General features: G+C 25.0%; 1 protein-coding gene across 1 annotated transcript; it reads right to left on the reverse strand.

Moving 5' to 3' along the window:
* Positions 1-5065: 5065 nt before the first annotated feature.
* Positions 5066-11030, reverse strand: LOC145844661 (uncharacterized). Its single transcript, XM_082952066.1, has 8 exons — positions 10901-11030; positions 10302-10328; positions 9003-9038; positions 8553-8624; positions 6683-6724; positions 6009-6026; positions 5539-5577; positions 5066-5197 (listed from the first exon to the last, which is right to left on the reverse strand). Exons 1-8 carry the CDS (start codon positions 10974-10976, stop codon positions 5139-5141), a joined length of 369 nt encoding a protein of 122 aa, XP_082808192.1. The 5' UTR covers positions 10977-11030; the 3' UTR covers positions 5066-5138.
* Positions 11031-14525: the final 3495 nt, after the last annotated feature.

The raw sequence follows: 14525 nt of genomic DNA on the forward strand, positions 1-14525 counted from the left end.
ACGATATATATACATGAAAAAAATCAAGTATCGATTTAGTTGTTGAAGTTTGTATGAAAACAATACTCTTGCGGCTAATTAAAAGTTTAAAATAAGTTTTTAATAAAATAGATAAACATAAAAATCAGTGCAAAAATAAATACTTGGCGGGTTAAAATCAATGTTTCCAGCTTGAAAAAACACCGCTATCGATTCGTTTAAGCAACACGCGTACAAAAATATGATGACGAAATTTTACCCGCGGTTGAAATTACTCGCCGCGTTTTGAAATTATACATGTCAAGTTCAAATTGTGAAATTGGCAAATGAGCGTTTTCGGTGCAGATTATAAAACGCAGATTATAAAGAATAAAATGAAAAATTCTCATCGTTAGTTTTTGATAGTCGTATTCAATCTAACTGAACTAAGATAGCATAGGTAATATTTAAACTTATCTCAATTGAATTAATCTTTTCAATTTAATAAGTCTTTTATCTATTTTTTTCTATTTAGTTTTCAAAGCCAACTCTTTAATTCTCGTATAACAACTTTCGACTATGATATATTTACTTTCTACATTTGAGAGCTTCACTTTTAGTCTGTTGTTTAGATTGAATTATTATAACTTTTACTTCAAAAAGTATTTATAAAGAATAGCAAAAACGTAAGCTTAGTAAGTAAGTTTAGTATTTGAATAATATTTAAATATGTATTTCAATTTAACTATTGTGAAAATGTTTCAATACAGGCAGTTCGCTTAGCACTAATATAGCTAAATGAAAAAGTACTTGTATGTAAAGATATGAATCAAATTATTTTATTAATATAGATTAAAAACTACTTCAACTTGATAAGTTAAGGAATAAAAGAACTTACAAACCACGAGATCAAGATAAAACTTTAAAATAACACTTTCCGCTATAATTTACATTTTACTGCAATGAAAATAAGCTTAGAGTTGATATTTTGTAATAACATAGACAAAACAAAAAATAAAATATGTTATTTAAAAAGCTATAATTCTAGATTTAACTTCAAAGTTATCATTCAACTATGCAACTCAATGAAAATAAAAATTGTAGATACTAGACCAGGCTTTCCCAAGGTGGGCCAAATGACCCCTTTTTTGGGCCATGAGCTATAAAGGGGCCATGAGGTCATAATTTGAAACTTACACTAGATATTTTTGAGTTGATGTTGACGAGCAAAAAAAAAAAGGACTTAGGTGTTTTTAATGGTAGTTTTTTGAGTATTCTTGTTGGGGAGGGCCATAGCTTTTTTAATTTCTGTTTAGGGGCTTTTTGAAAAAAGATTGGGGATAGCCTGTACTTGACTTTCTACCGCCTAAAATAGAAAATTGTGTTTAACGAAAATAAAGAAATAATTGCATTTGATCCAAAGTTTTTAAAAACCTTTATTTTAAGCACGATTAAATATATCTAATTAGATCTTTTTAATTACAAACTATTAAAATAGTTTTATGTAGAACTTAAAAGATTTTCAGTAAGTTGGTAGTAATTACAAAATTTCTAAATTGCCTTCCAACTAAACTCATTTAGTACAATTTTAATGAACATAGTTATCAACTGTTTTAGTATGTCTAACTCTTAAATTAAATTTTTATTTAAAAAAAAATCTACAATATGGTGTAAATGATTGTGAATAACTTATTATTTTATTAGTTTATATATACAACACGTACAACGTTACAAGTATTGAAACTGCATTGTGTTCAAGTTTTATTTCATTACACAATGTTTTATAAATAAACAAAAACAAAAAACAAGTTAAGTGTTTGAAAAACCAACTTATTACAAATTAAATAATTAAAAAAAATGTTTTATATACTTACTTGATAAAGAAATGCAATATTATTAAGAAATAAGGTTGTTTAGAGAAATTAACTAATAAAAGGTTAATTTTATTATATTCAAAATTTTCATACGTTGTTTGATATAGTAACAATAAGTTACTAACCAGTATTTTATTCGAAAGCTGCAAATATTTAAGTTAATTTATCCATGTTCAATAGCTTGGTAAACTTTTTGTACGAAATTGTTATATATATATATATAAAATAAGATGATTCTGAAACTTAATCACTTTCTTCAGAGCCCACTTAAACGGCTTTTAAATAATTTATTAGGAAAATGCGATTTTAAAAATTCTAGAAGATATGTTTCATAAAGAAAAAAAAAGTTGGTCTTTATCTTCAGCTAGTTCAATTTAAAATAAAAAGCACTTGGTAAACAAAGTATTCATATTGTTTTGTCGACATATGAAAAAGCTCCTCTTAAAATAAAAAAATAATTAAAAAATATTTATGATCACCTAACTGTGGTTTTTGTGAATTTTAGTTGTTTTTTTAGTTTGTCGGAAGATCAATTTTTGCATCGAATATTTTTAATGTACAATAATCAATTCTTACGTCATATTGTATTTTGTCTTTCTGTATAACTTTTGCACCTCTGTTTACCAAAGTGCTTTCTTTTTAGATTGAACTAACTGAGGATAAAAGACAATCTTTTTTTTGTCTTTATGAAACTTATGTTCTAGAGTTTTTAAAATTGAATTTTCCTAACAAATTGTATATATATTTATATACTTATAACACAAAAAACAACTAACTTTCGTATCATTTACTAAGTTTCAACGTTTAACACGTATCTTTAAAATGAAATAAAGTACATAGCAGAATTTTTAAAGAATCATACAGAAAAAACTTACGTTTCAAGTAAAACTGAAAATTTTAGTTAGCTTATCTTAAAAACAACTTATGTACAAGTCTACTTATTTTTTGCTTTGTTTGTTCTTGTTTTTGGTTTTTTTTATTGATTTTTTTTGTTATTGATTAGTGGTTTTGTTCATTTAAAATACATGTTTTGATTGTGGAGACAGTATTGCTGCCTTTCTTTTCTTTTATTTAATGACAAATCTCTTTTTTAATCTTTTTTGGTTTCGCTATTTTGTAGGCAACATAAATGGCAGGTTTTGTTGTTTTTCGGTTTTGTTTTAGTTCTGTAAAGTATTTCCCTTTTTAAATTATAGTCTTTGTTTGCGTCTTTTAACTTCCATATATAGTTCGATAATTCGGTATTGTGTCTTTTTAATTTGTTAGTAAAGCTTGACTTATGATTGTTATATCGAATTTTAAATATTGTACTAATTGACCCCACGTAAAATTTTGTTATATTTTCTATTTTATAGTAGCTCGGTAGATTATATTTTTTGATCGGCAGTTATTTTTTAAAGGGCATTTTTCTTTCCTGCAAATGCAGGTTTTTTCTTGTTGTTTGAAGTTTAGATTGTTTAATATTTTGTTATTGTGTTTAAGAATTTTTGTTTTGAATTTTTCCATACAATATATTTATATATACATATTTATATAAATTAAGTTACACAAAAATAAATTTCTCTCAGAGCGACTGTTTCTGCGTTCAACACGCTTTCTCAGCCAAGTACTTTACTTAATCAAAAGCAAACTTTTAAGTACAGTAATAAAATTATAAAAATTAGATACTACGTAATAATAGAGTAATTTATTAGTGTATTTTGATCAAAATTAATAACACAGTTTTTATATTAACTGTTTTCGGTAATGTAAACAACCAGTTTGCAATTCTTTTCTTTTGTTAAGAGATTCTGATTCTTAAATTTTTAAAATTTTAATTTTTTCTGCTTGGCATAATTTACATCCAATTTTAAAACTAAATTTCTTTTTTGTTCTTCTTGAACTTTTCCAGTAAACTTTAAAGTCAACTCTGTTATTTTTGAGTTTCCAAACACACTGTGATAAAGTTGTCGCATTTCTATGTTTTTTTTTATGTTTAAAGCTGTACCTGTGTTTTGTGCAGCGATCTTTAAACGTTCGTCCAGTAGAGCCAGCATAAAACTTGGTTTGGTTTTCTGTTTTCACGGTCGCTTTATAAATCAGATTTACCAATACATAAATTACATTTACCATTAACCGGACATTATTGCTTTCTACAGTTACCTACTCACTTCTCCTTCTCTTGCGTGTCTAACATCTTTCGATTGTATATCATTATTATTTGTCTCATGTTTTATATGTTATATATTAATATTTTTTTTAAAAGATTAGGTCAATAGCGCTTGACTAGTTAAAATGGAGCTGAGCATTTATTATTAGTGAGGAGTATATCAGGTAATATATCTCTTATACGAAACGGTCGTATAAATCTATTGTTTGTTATATAGTCAAATAATTAGTATATGTTATATATTTTAAGTTTGTACCAGTAAAAAAATTCAAAATATTGATTTAGTTTTATACTATTTGCTTAACTAGAGATTCTAAATTACCGGAAAAAAAAACTTTTATTAAAAAGAAAACTATGAGAGGTTCAAAAATATAACAAAAAACATGTTTTCAAAAAAATTACTTAAATTGAAAAAATATCATTTGATTACTTTTATTGTTCTCCATAGCATTGTAATTCTATTGTAAAAGTTTTTAACTTTTCGATGTTTTTTTCTAAAATCTTAAGTACCAAGTATAGTGTTTTAAAATAGCTATCCACAAATAATTCAAGAAACGTTTTGTTTAAAAGCCTTCTTATAAAACATAACAGTATAAAACTCAGTTAGATACTAGCGTATTTGTTACAAGCGTTGACTAATTTGTTTTCTATTATTAGTAGTAATTGATTGTAAAAATGAATCTTCATAACTTCACTGTTGAGAAGCCGAGTAAAAAGTGTAAGTTCCAGAATTGCACAATATAAATGTACTACGGCGTTGTTTAAAAATTAATCAAACAGAACACTTCGTTTGTTGTTGATATTTGATAGTTGTAAATTCCTTGAAATTTTTACCTAAATGTTGCCGAAATAAATGCACAAATAAATAATAAAATAAAAATTTCACTGCGTCAAATAAAACGTTTTTTCTCCTTTTTTCGAATTTTTGTACTAATTACTTTATCGTTTACTTTGTCTACTTTTACAAATACTAAGTTTAACTAAAACAAGCGCAAATTTAACAAGAAAAAACTATTTAGTACTTTATTATGGTAAACTTAAGATTATAGTTGACTACTCACAAACTAAGACAAAAAAAACAACGTTTTCTTTTTAAAGTTTATTAAAGTCACATATTAAAAAATAATGACATTTTTGTTAAATTTGCGAAAATGTTTTTACATCATCTTCTTTCCTGGCATGAAACCCTTTTGTGGGTTGTATCCTGGGTTGTAACCTGAAAAAGAGTTAAAATTAATTAACAGTTAAATAGTAACAAATAAAATAAAAAACACTTAAAAAAAAATTAAACCAGTAAATTAGCTATGATTTTTCAGTAGTAATGTTAATGTTGTTTACAAGCAAAACTAAACATAATTATGATAGTTATAAAAGCACGCTTGAAACCATGAAAATTATTTTACGCTTTTCGAATGGATAAGTACCCAGTATAATTTTAAAAACTCATAGAAGTTGAATTATATTTTTAAAGTTTTTATTAAATGTCAACAAAACACGTTTATATATAAATATTTGAAAAAATCAGGTGATTGCAAATTTTAATATAGAATTAATTACCTTTTTGTGGGCCTGGGACGTATGGTCCTGGTCCGTATTCTGTAAAATAAATTAAAAAAAATATATCAGATAATAATTAAATAAACATAATATTTATTATGATAAATTTGCTAAAAATTAGAACAAGTCTTTCAACTTGAAGTGTAGTCACAGTATTGTTATTTCTATAAATAATAAATTAATTAAGTTTTTAAAATCACTTAAGTAAATATACTGTTTCAGTAAAAAGTAGTCACAAATATTTATTTTTAACTAAACTATATACAAACTTGTATTACAAATTAAGAAGTTTTATGTTTTGATACAAAAAAATAACTTTATTCAAAATGTTTACATATAAAAATTTTACACTTAATGGTTTTTTAATATAAATAAGTACGTTAACTGACATTGTTAACTAGCTAGTTAAATTTTATTTAGAATATGTAATTATGAATATATTTTACTAGTAAACAATTCAAAAAACATACTTTGCTGTCCTCCGTAAACTGTAAAAATAATATGTGGTCATTGTTTATCTATATTAAAAAATATTAATCATACAAAAAACAACTAATGTTCTGATTGTTTAATTTAAATTCTACGCGTTTCATCAGAACAATAATAATGCAAACACAATTTGTTTACAAAGAATCACAAAAAACACATTAATCCGTTTCAAATGAAGTTGAATAATTTTAGTTGGCTAATCTTTACAACAAATTCTGTACAAGTTTTGTTTTGCCTTGGTTGTTCTTGATTTTAGTTTTATTTTGTTGCTTTTATTGTAAAATATATTTTATGTTTATATACATATTTACCTTACCAAACAACTTTTGTGGTTATTGCGCACTTGCAAAAATTTTACTTGATAAATAACAGTTGATAAGTTTTTGATATCAGCTGTTACTTTATATCATAAACACACACATACAGACTAAAAACAAAAACAGAAAAAAAGTGTATAACTTTTTAGATAAATGCACAAATGACTAAAACATGTAAAAAACAAGTTTCCACTTTTTACGGCTGTTTCAGCGCTTAATACGTGTTCTCAGTTAAGTTTTTATACGTTGGTAAGAAAATAACAAAGAAAAATACGAAATTGTATAATTATAACAATATATACATGTTTATTTATTATTAAATTAGATATAAAAGTTACCTGGAGTTGGTTGGTATTGAGGTTGTGGGTGTGGGGCGTACACTGGAAAAAAAAACGAAATAAATAATTATAAAGTATGATATAAACTTATATAGCGGTGCATACACTGAAAAAATAAATAGAAACACATAATGTAAGCATATATAGTGGTGCGTTAAGTAAAAAAAAGTAAAAAAAAAGTATATCATTAATACATACAAAGAGAGGCGTACACTGTAAAATAATATACAAATATCTTAAACAAATGAATATTAGCCCTTAAAGAGGGCTCTGTGGAAGGTGATTTAGTTATATATAGAAAATAATGTGTTTATATAAATTCGATCACCTTCCAAAGAGCCCACTTGAAGGGCTTTTAAAAAGCTCAAAATTAAAAATCTTTTCATTGTTTTTATGTTACATATGTACTGTTATTTTCAAACTCGAATTTTCTTAATAATTTATATATAACTATTCAAAACAAAAATTAAATTGTTTGATAACAAAAGACCCTAGTGAAACAAGTTCACTTGATTATAAAACAAAAACAAATTATACAGTAATCTTCCTTCATTGTACCAAAATATGTTTCTGTGTGATAATCCGTTAAAGCGCAGAAACATATGTCGGTGCAATAAAGGAAGATTACTGTACAATTCGTTTTTAAATTAATAATATATATACATACATATATAAGATGTAACGTAATAAGGCGTTAAATCCTGGAGATCCTGATAAGCTAAGCTTATCGGAATGTATATCACAGATGTTCTTGTGCTAAAACTTTATTTCAACTAACGGCGTTTCACTGCTCTCAAATAAATTTAAGAACAGATCTACGGAGTCTATAAAATGTTAACACACATTAGAGAAAAAAAGCAGAAAAAAGCATGTATAATTATGTATAGTGTTTATCTAGGTAATAACTATAAATGGACTTTATGGTTTAAAAACAAAGTTTGGGATAAAAGCATAAAATTATAAAATTGTCTACAAAAAAAAACAAATTTAATAAAAGTAGGCACTAACCTCAAAAAGCTCTAAGAATAGACAGGTTTTAAAAATGAAAATTAAATTGAGTTGTGCAGAAATGTTACGTCATAATAATTTTAACAAGTTGTTCAATAATTTATACAGCTTAAAAACATGAAGTATTAAACTTGCAAGTATATGCAAGTTTTGTTAAATAAATTAGTACATAAATAGACAGAATTATTTAAAGTAGAATCGTCGGTTATGGGGACAGATATTCGATAAATCTTGCCGCTTAACAATCTACTTCTCTTTCTTTCTCAATCTTTCTTAATCTACTTCTGAATAAGCGGCAAGATTTATCGAATATCTGTCCCCATAACCGACGATTCTACTTTAAATAACTCTGTCTATTTATGTACTAATTTATTTCACAAAACTTGCATATACTTGCAAGTTTAATACTTCATGTTTTTAAGCTGTATAAATTATTGAACAACTTGTTAAAATTATTATGACGTAACATTTCTGCACAACTCAATTTAATTTTCATTTTTAAAACCTGTCTATTCTTAGAGCTTTTTGAGGTTAGTGCCTACTTTTATTAAATTTGTTTTTTTTGTAGACAATTTTATAATTTTATGCTTTTATCCCAAACTTTGTTTTTAAACCATAAAGTCCATTTATAGTTACTACCTAGATAAACACTATACATAATTATACATGCTTTTTTCTGCTTTTTTTCTCTAATGTGTGTTAACATTTTATAGACTCCGTAGATCTGTTCTTAAATTTATTTGAGAGCAGTGAAACGCCGTTAGTTGAAATAAAGTTTTAGCACAAGAACATCTGTGATACATACATATATATATATATATATATATTAGATATATATATATATATATATATATATACTTACTTGGTTGTCCAACGTATCCTGGGTGGTAACGTTGTCCACTACATCCTGGTGCGTAGCCACCTGGTGCGTATCCTGAAAAATAAATAAAAACTTTTTATAACAAAATTAATTTAGTTTTATTGTTTTTATTTGATTGATAATATATTGTGGTTTTTCTACTAAACACGAAAAAAAGTTGAACAAAATTTAGTGTGATGCTAACGATAAATTCTTAGAAAAGAAAAAAAAATTTGAACGTTATAAAAATAATTTTGTTTTCATCATTATATTTAATAAAAAAAAATTAAGAACTTTTTACTCAGTATGATAAAAAATGAACCAATTTTCGTGTAATAAAGATAATAAAAACCCTGAAAACTTATATAGTTTGATAGTTAACAATATAAATATTAGTTTTATTTTTTTTTCTCATACATCAAAAATTATTTTCAATCATTTATTTAAACTAACCCTTTTGGTAGCCTGGTTGGTAACCTTTTTGGTAACCTAAAAACAAATAGTAAAAACACATGTTGAATTTAAAAAAGAAAGTACACATAATTACTTATTAAAATAAGATTTTGTTTAAAGTAAATGTTTTGGTAACCTTTTTGGTATCGTTAATAAAATATCTTTTGACTTATTAGACTTTTACTTTTATAGATTTGTAAATATAGTAACTATGATTCAATGCTTTATATTAAGCTTTGTTTAAAGTGTTAGATACAAAACAAAGCAAAGCTACAAACAGGAAAAAGGAAATAATATGTTTAAACTTAAAAAAAACTTGTGAAATTAAAACCTAAGCCAATTGTAAAACAGTGTTTTCATTTTTTTTTACGGAATGCTGTTCCTACATTTGCTTTATTAAGAATTTCTTCTTAGTTTAGTTAATAAAATTAAAATGTTATCATAAAAACATTGTAAAATTCGTAACATTTAAAAGGTACTAATTATTTCTACAACTATGGTTATCTAAGTTTTAAGTTAACGACAATATTTAAAATTTATCTTCCTTACTTAATCATTAGCAATTTGACCTATGATAGGTAAACGTATGATAGCGTACTGAAATAGGTAAAGTTTAAACTTAACATTAATATCTTACTAAATAAATAATAGATAGTAGTAACAGTGACAAACTTGGTAATTAACTTTAATGCCAATCGCAGTTTAATTTTATATTACAAAAATCAAACTGAAAGATAACATATTTTATAAGTCGGTTTAGGTTTTTAAGTTATAAATATACAATTGTACTAACACTTTGTGATAATTCTTTAAACTGGGTATATTTTCTTGGATATTTTAAACTATTAATAATATAATGTTCTTTATAGAAAAGTGCTAAGGCTGACTTTTCTCATTTATTACTTTTACCGTTTAGTTTGTGCGGCTTTGCCGTTTTGGACTTATGTTTATGTTGAAAATTCAAAAACATTTAGCAAAGTTGTTTTTTTATTAAAAAAACTTGTATAAATTTTAAAACAGCTGTCTCAAAGCTTAATTTTTTAAATTTTCAAAAATTTTAGTAGTAAATCAATGAGAAATGTTGTTCATAAATTTAATAAATGAAATAAAAAGCTTTAATTAGCATACTAAATTGTTGCTTACAGTATTAACTGTTTTAATTTTAGTTATTTGCCGTTTCTATAAATTTTTATGCACAAAATCCACCAACTTAATTTATTTTGTTAATGATATTTTTGCATATATCAAACACATAGTCGTTTAGTTTTTTTTATGAAAATAATTAAAAATAATAAATACCTGGTCCTGGGTGGTAGGCTCCCTTACCTAAAAAATAAGTATAAATAACTAAAAATATCTATTTTTTTTACTTCACTAAACTAATATAAGTAAAATCTAATTTGGTGGAAAGTACTAATGTTAAATGTAGGGACTTTAGTAAGTTTGGAAAAACTTTAAACAAAAACAGTCAAAAAATAAGTTTGCTTATACGTTATCGTACATATATTTTATTTTTTTATATTCAAAAAAAAACTTTCACCACACTTTTATCTTAAATCTTAGTTTTTAGTTGTAGTACCTATCTTTTAAAGTTGTATGCTTAGTGTTTCTTATATTATACTTTAGGATTTTAGTATGATTTAAATTTATAAATTAAATTGTTTAAAAGAAGAAAACATGGCTTTAAAAGTTGAGTAATGAAAAAAACTGTGGTTAAATTTTAAATTATAAAGTTAAGACACATATTTGTTTTCAAGTACGTTTTGTTTCTACTATACTAAAACATTACTACTGTTGAAATTTTATTATAAAACTCTTTGAAATCAGTTTTAGTACTGTTAACAATAGTTATTAAATTATGCACAGTATAATGTATTTTATTTTATTCAGTTTCTTACCAGTCATTGGTCCTGGGCCGTAGCATGGAGCAGCAATGCAGCATCCGATAAGAGCAAGAATGATAACCAATTTCATTTTTAACAGTCAACAGTCAATGTATTCAGTTTGATATTGAAAATTGGAATTTTTACGGTATATATACATAAAAAATATTATAGCTTTTCAAAAAGATATAAAAAAATAGTCGAATATTGATTTAGCAATCAAAATTTTCAAGTTTGTATGAAAACAATGGGTTTGCGGCTAATTAAAAGTTTAACATATGTTTTTAATAAAATAAATAAACACTAAAACCAGTAGAAAAATAAATACTTGACGGGTAAAAATCAATGTTTCCAGCTCGAAAATTTACCGCAAATCAATTTATTAAATAACACGCGTACATAAAAAACATGACGACATTTCACTTGCGGTCAAAATTACCCGCCGCAGTATTTTTAATCACAGACGTCAAGTTCAAATTTTAACATTGACAAATGAGAACATTACATTGCAGCACTCGAAATGCAGATTGTGGTTTGTAGTGCATATGTTGAAGCGCTCATGATGGCAGTGCATATGTTGAAGCGCTCACGATGACAATGCTCAAGTTGAAGTGGCTTACATAATACACTGTACGTGATCACGTACTGTTTTTGTTTCGTGTGCTGGCTGGCAAAAACGCTTTAGTTCTGGCTTTGTAATAGATTAATTGTTTGCAAAAAAACACAACAATGTAAAATTACTTAAATTTGATTGTTTGCAAATCGAAAATAGACAAAAGTTAATGGTTGTTGATCATACAAACATGCTCATATATTATTGTAAACATTGGGTTTAATAAGCAATAAAAAGTAAAATTAAATATAAACATTTAATTGTTATCAACTTATTACAAACTTGAACTAAAATTTAATTATGTTAAAATATCTGAATAAAATTAAAAGATAAATCTCACTGACTGAAAATTGCATTAAATATTTCATCATAAATTGAGTTGATTAAGTTAAACATACTTTTAAAAAGTTTTAGTCAAACTACCAGTAAATGTTTTAAAAAGCATATGTATTTTAGTTTATTATGTTATTAAAGCAAAATACCATCTAAAAGATAGAAGTTTAGTAGTAAAATAATAAGTAAAATCATAGGTAAAGTTGATTTAGTTTTTCTTGACAAATAATTTAGATTTTCCATTTAAATGTTTCAGTTTATGTTGTTTTGATTTAAGTAACGCAATTTATTTAAACTTTTCATATTTTTACTTAAGTACAGCTTACTCTACTAAAAAGTTAGAATTATTCAGACGGTTGAATTTTAAATACTAACACAAAATGATGAGTAAAATAACAAATTTTGGACATATTTAATAAAAGCTTAAATACATTTTCTTGGTCGTATTACTTTTGTTTACTAAGCATAGGCCTATATATCCTTTTACTTTTACAAATTAGGAATTAGTTTTTATGATAAAAATTAACTATATACGTAAAATTCCACAAATTAAAAGGTCTAAGACTTGTTCAAGCAAATTGTTAGATTTAATTTCGTTAAAAATAATCTGAACATAAAAAGACGTTTTAAAAAAAGGTTTTTAAGATAAAAACGGACTTAACAAACACCGAACTGTTGTTGTTGACAAATCAATTTTTCTTTTTTAGTGCTTTCTTTTTTATATTTTACAACTTGAATTTTTAAAAGTAATAATAACACAAGTTTTTAAAGCTATATCAAGCATTAAGACATAAAAAATATATTTGTTCTAATATTTATAAAATTTTCGTCAAGTATAAAGTTTTGTTATAGTTAATTTTATTACTTTTATAGATTTTGTTTACTTTGATTTAACGTTTGTTTAGAAACAAATCGTGTGTGCTGATTCGAAAAATGTTTTTATATTCTGATTTCTGTACACAATTTTTCCATATAATAAACTTTAATGTATTGTATCGACAACAGATGTTTTTTGCTTTGTAAAAAATTTAGAAGATTAGCACATATTATTTTGTTTTGAACTTTTTCATAAATTTTTCAAGAGTCCACTTAACTGCTTGTACTAATCACATTCGAAGAGTTAATAATTAGTTAATATTTGTTCAAAATTTTTGTTACTACTTGCTAGCTAAAAAGTATTTCACTTATTTTTTGATTTACCCAAAATAAAATACTATTTTTTTTACTATAAATTTAAGTATTAAAGGTATGAGTTAATTTATTTTTAAACGATGTGTATTTTCAATTACATTAGAACTGTAAACTTGATTTTAATCTACTCTGTAAAGTATATCAATACTGAACAAGTGCATTTTCATGTCAAGCAGTATTGAACATTAAAAGCTTGCGTAGAACTAAAAACTGCGTTTAATTCTGTCCATTAACGATCTGATAAGCATACACCATATTATGGCCAATTATTATACAAGCTTTCAAATCGTTAATTTCTAATTTAAATTAAATGTCTCTTTAAGTCTTATTTGATACAGTTTTGTAAACACTTGAACAACAATAACACACCAATTAAATAATTTTAGAAAATAACTGAACACTAAATACGTAGAACATTAATGTTTTATATATACTTTTTTACAACATGAGTTGAAAAAGAACTAAACCATAAGTTTTTGTTCGAAAAAATAAGTTTAAAGCTTAAAAGGGAGAAAATTACATTAACAGTTGCGTTTGAAATATTTTTAAATTTAAACAAAATAGTGTCGACTTTTAAATTATTAAGATTTGAGTTGCTGGAACACAGTTTGTTTTTAAGTTTTATTGATGTTATGAATCAAAAATTTTAAATACAGTTAAGGTGAAAAAACGGTCAACTGCTAGTTTTTACTGCCATCAAGCGAATAGTATTTATAAAATATATAATTTTAGTTTTAATATGCTTTCGTAAACAATCAAATAAATTGTTTTGTCTTAAGTCAATTGACTTTAGAAAATTCAACAGATTGATATGGATATTCTAGCAGGTTTTATGCTTGGCTAGTTTTGAATTTAGAAGCTTTTTTAAACAATATTTAGTCACACAGTTTGTTCACTTAACCCAAATTTCAACATGAGCTAGTAAACGACAGATTAAAAAAAATTAAATACTTTATTTTTCAATAATTTTTCTAAAAACATATAAAATTTATACATTTGTTTATTAAACGACAAAAAAAGCGCTCAAAAAGTTTGGTCCTAAAAACTGGTGCACGAAAAAAACATTTCGGTCATCGAGTCGTCCAACACGTATACCTTTTAACGTTTTGTCCAGGACCAGACTAATGTCTTTTAATAACAAAACAAATTTCAGTCTAGTCTGAATCCAGCCCGATTGCTTATGAAGTGGCTGGTTTTGCATACAGGGTCTAATTGATGACCTAAAAAAATATTAATATCAAGCTATTAACTAGCAATTAACAATAAAAAAAAATAAGTTTTAAGTGTTAGACATATTGTGAAATCATAATATTTAATTGTTTGTACAAATTAAATTTATTAAAACAAAAACAAGTTGTAGCTATTTTTAGCTGTAAAAATAAGCTTTATTTACTTTGCTTTTATGTACAGACGATGTTTCTCGATAAATCTTAGATATTAAATAATAACTTATAACAGCAAAATTTGATTACTATTGAGAGAAGTTTTTTCATAAAAAAAAGA

Source organism: Thalia democratica, chromosome 9, assembly GCF_965202585.1.
Source record: "Thalia democratica chromosome 9, ktThaDemo2.hap1.1, whole genome shotgun sequence".
Lineage (NCBI taxonomy): Eukaryota > Metazoa > Chordata > Thaliacea > Salpida > Salpidae > Thalia > Thalia democratica.

What these genes read in the sequence shown, in the direction of transcription:
- LOC145844661 (XM_082952066.1), bottom strand. Translation starts at nt 10,976, where the DNA reads ATGAAATTGGTTATCATTCTTGCTCTTATCGGATGCTGCATTGCTGCT. An exon ending in AGGATACGTTGGACAACCAA is followed by an intron (nt 6,725 to 8,552) that starts GTAAGTATATAT and finishes TTTTTTTTCCAG; the next exon opens with TGTACGCCCCACACCCACAA. An exon ending in CGTCCCAGGCCCACAAAAAG is followed by an intron (nt 5,198 to 5,538) that starts GTAATTAATTCT and finishes ACTCTTTTTCAG; the next exon opens with GTTACAACCCAGGATACAAC.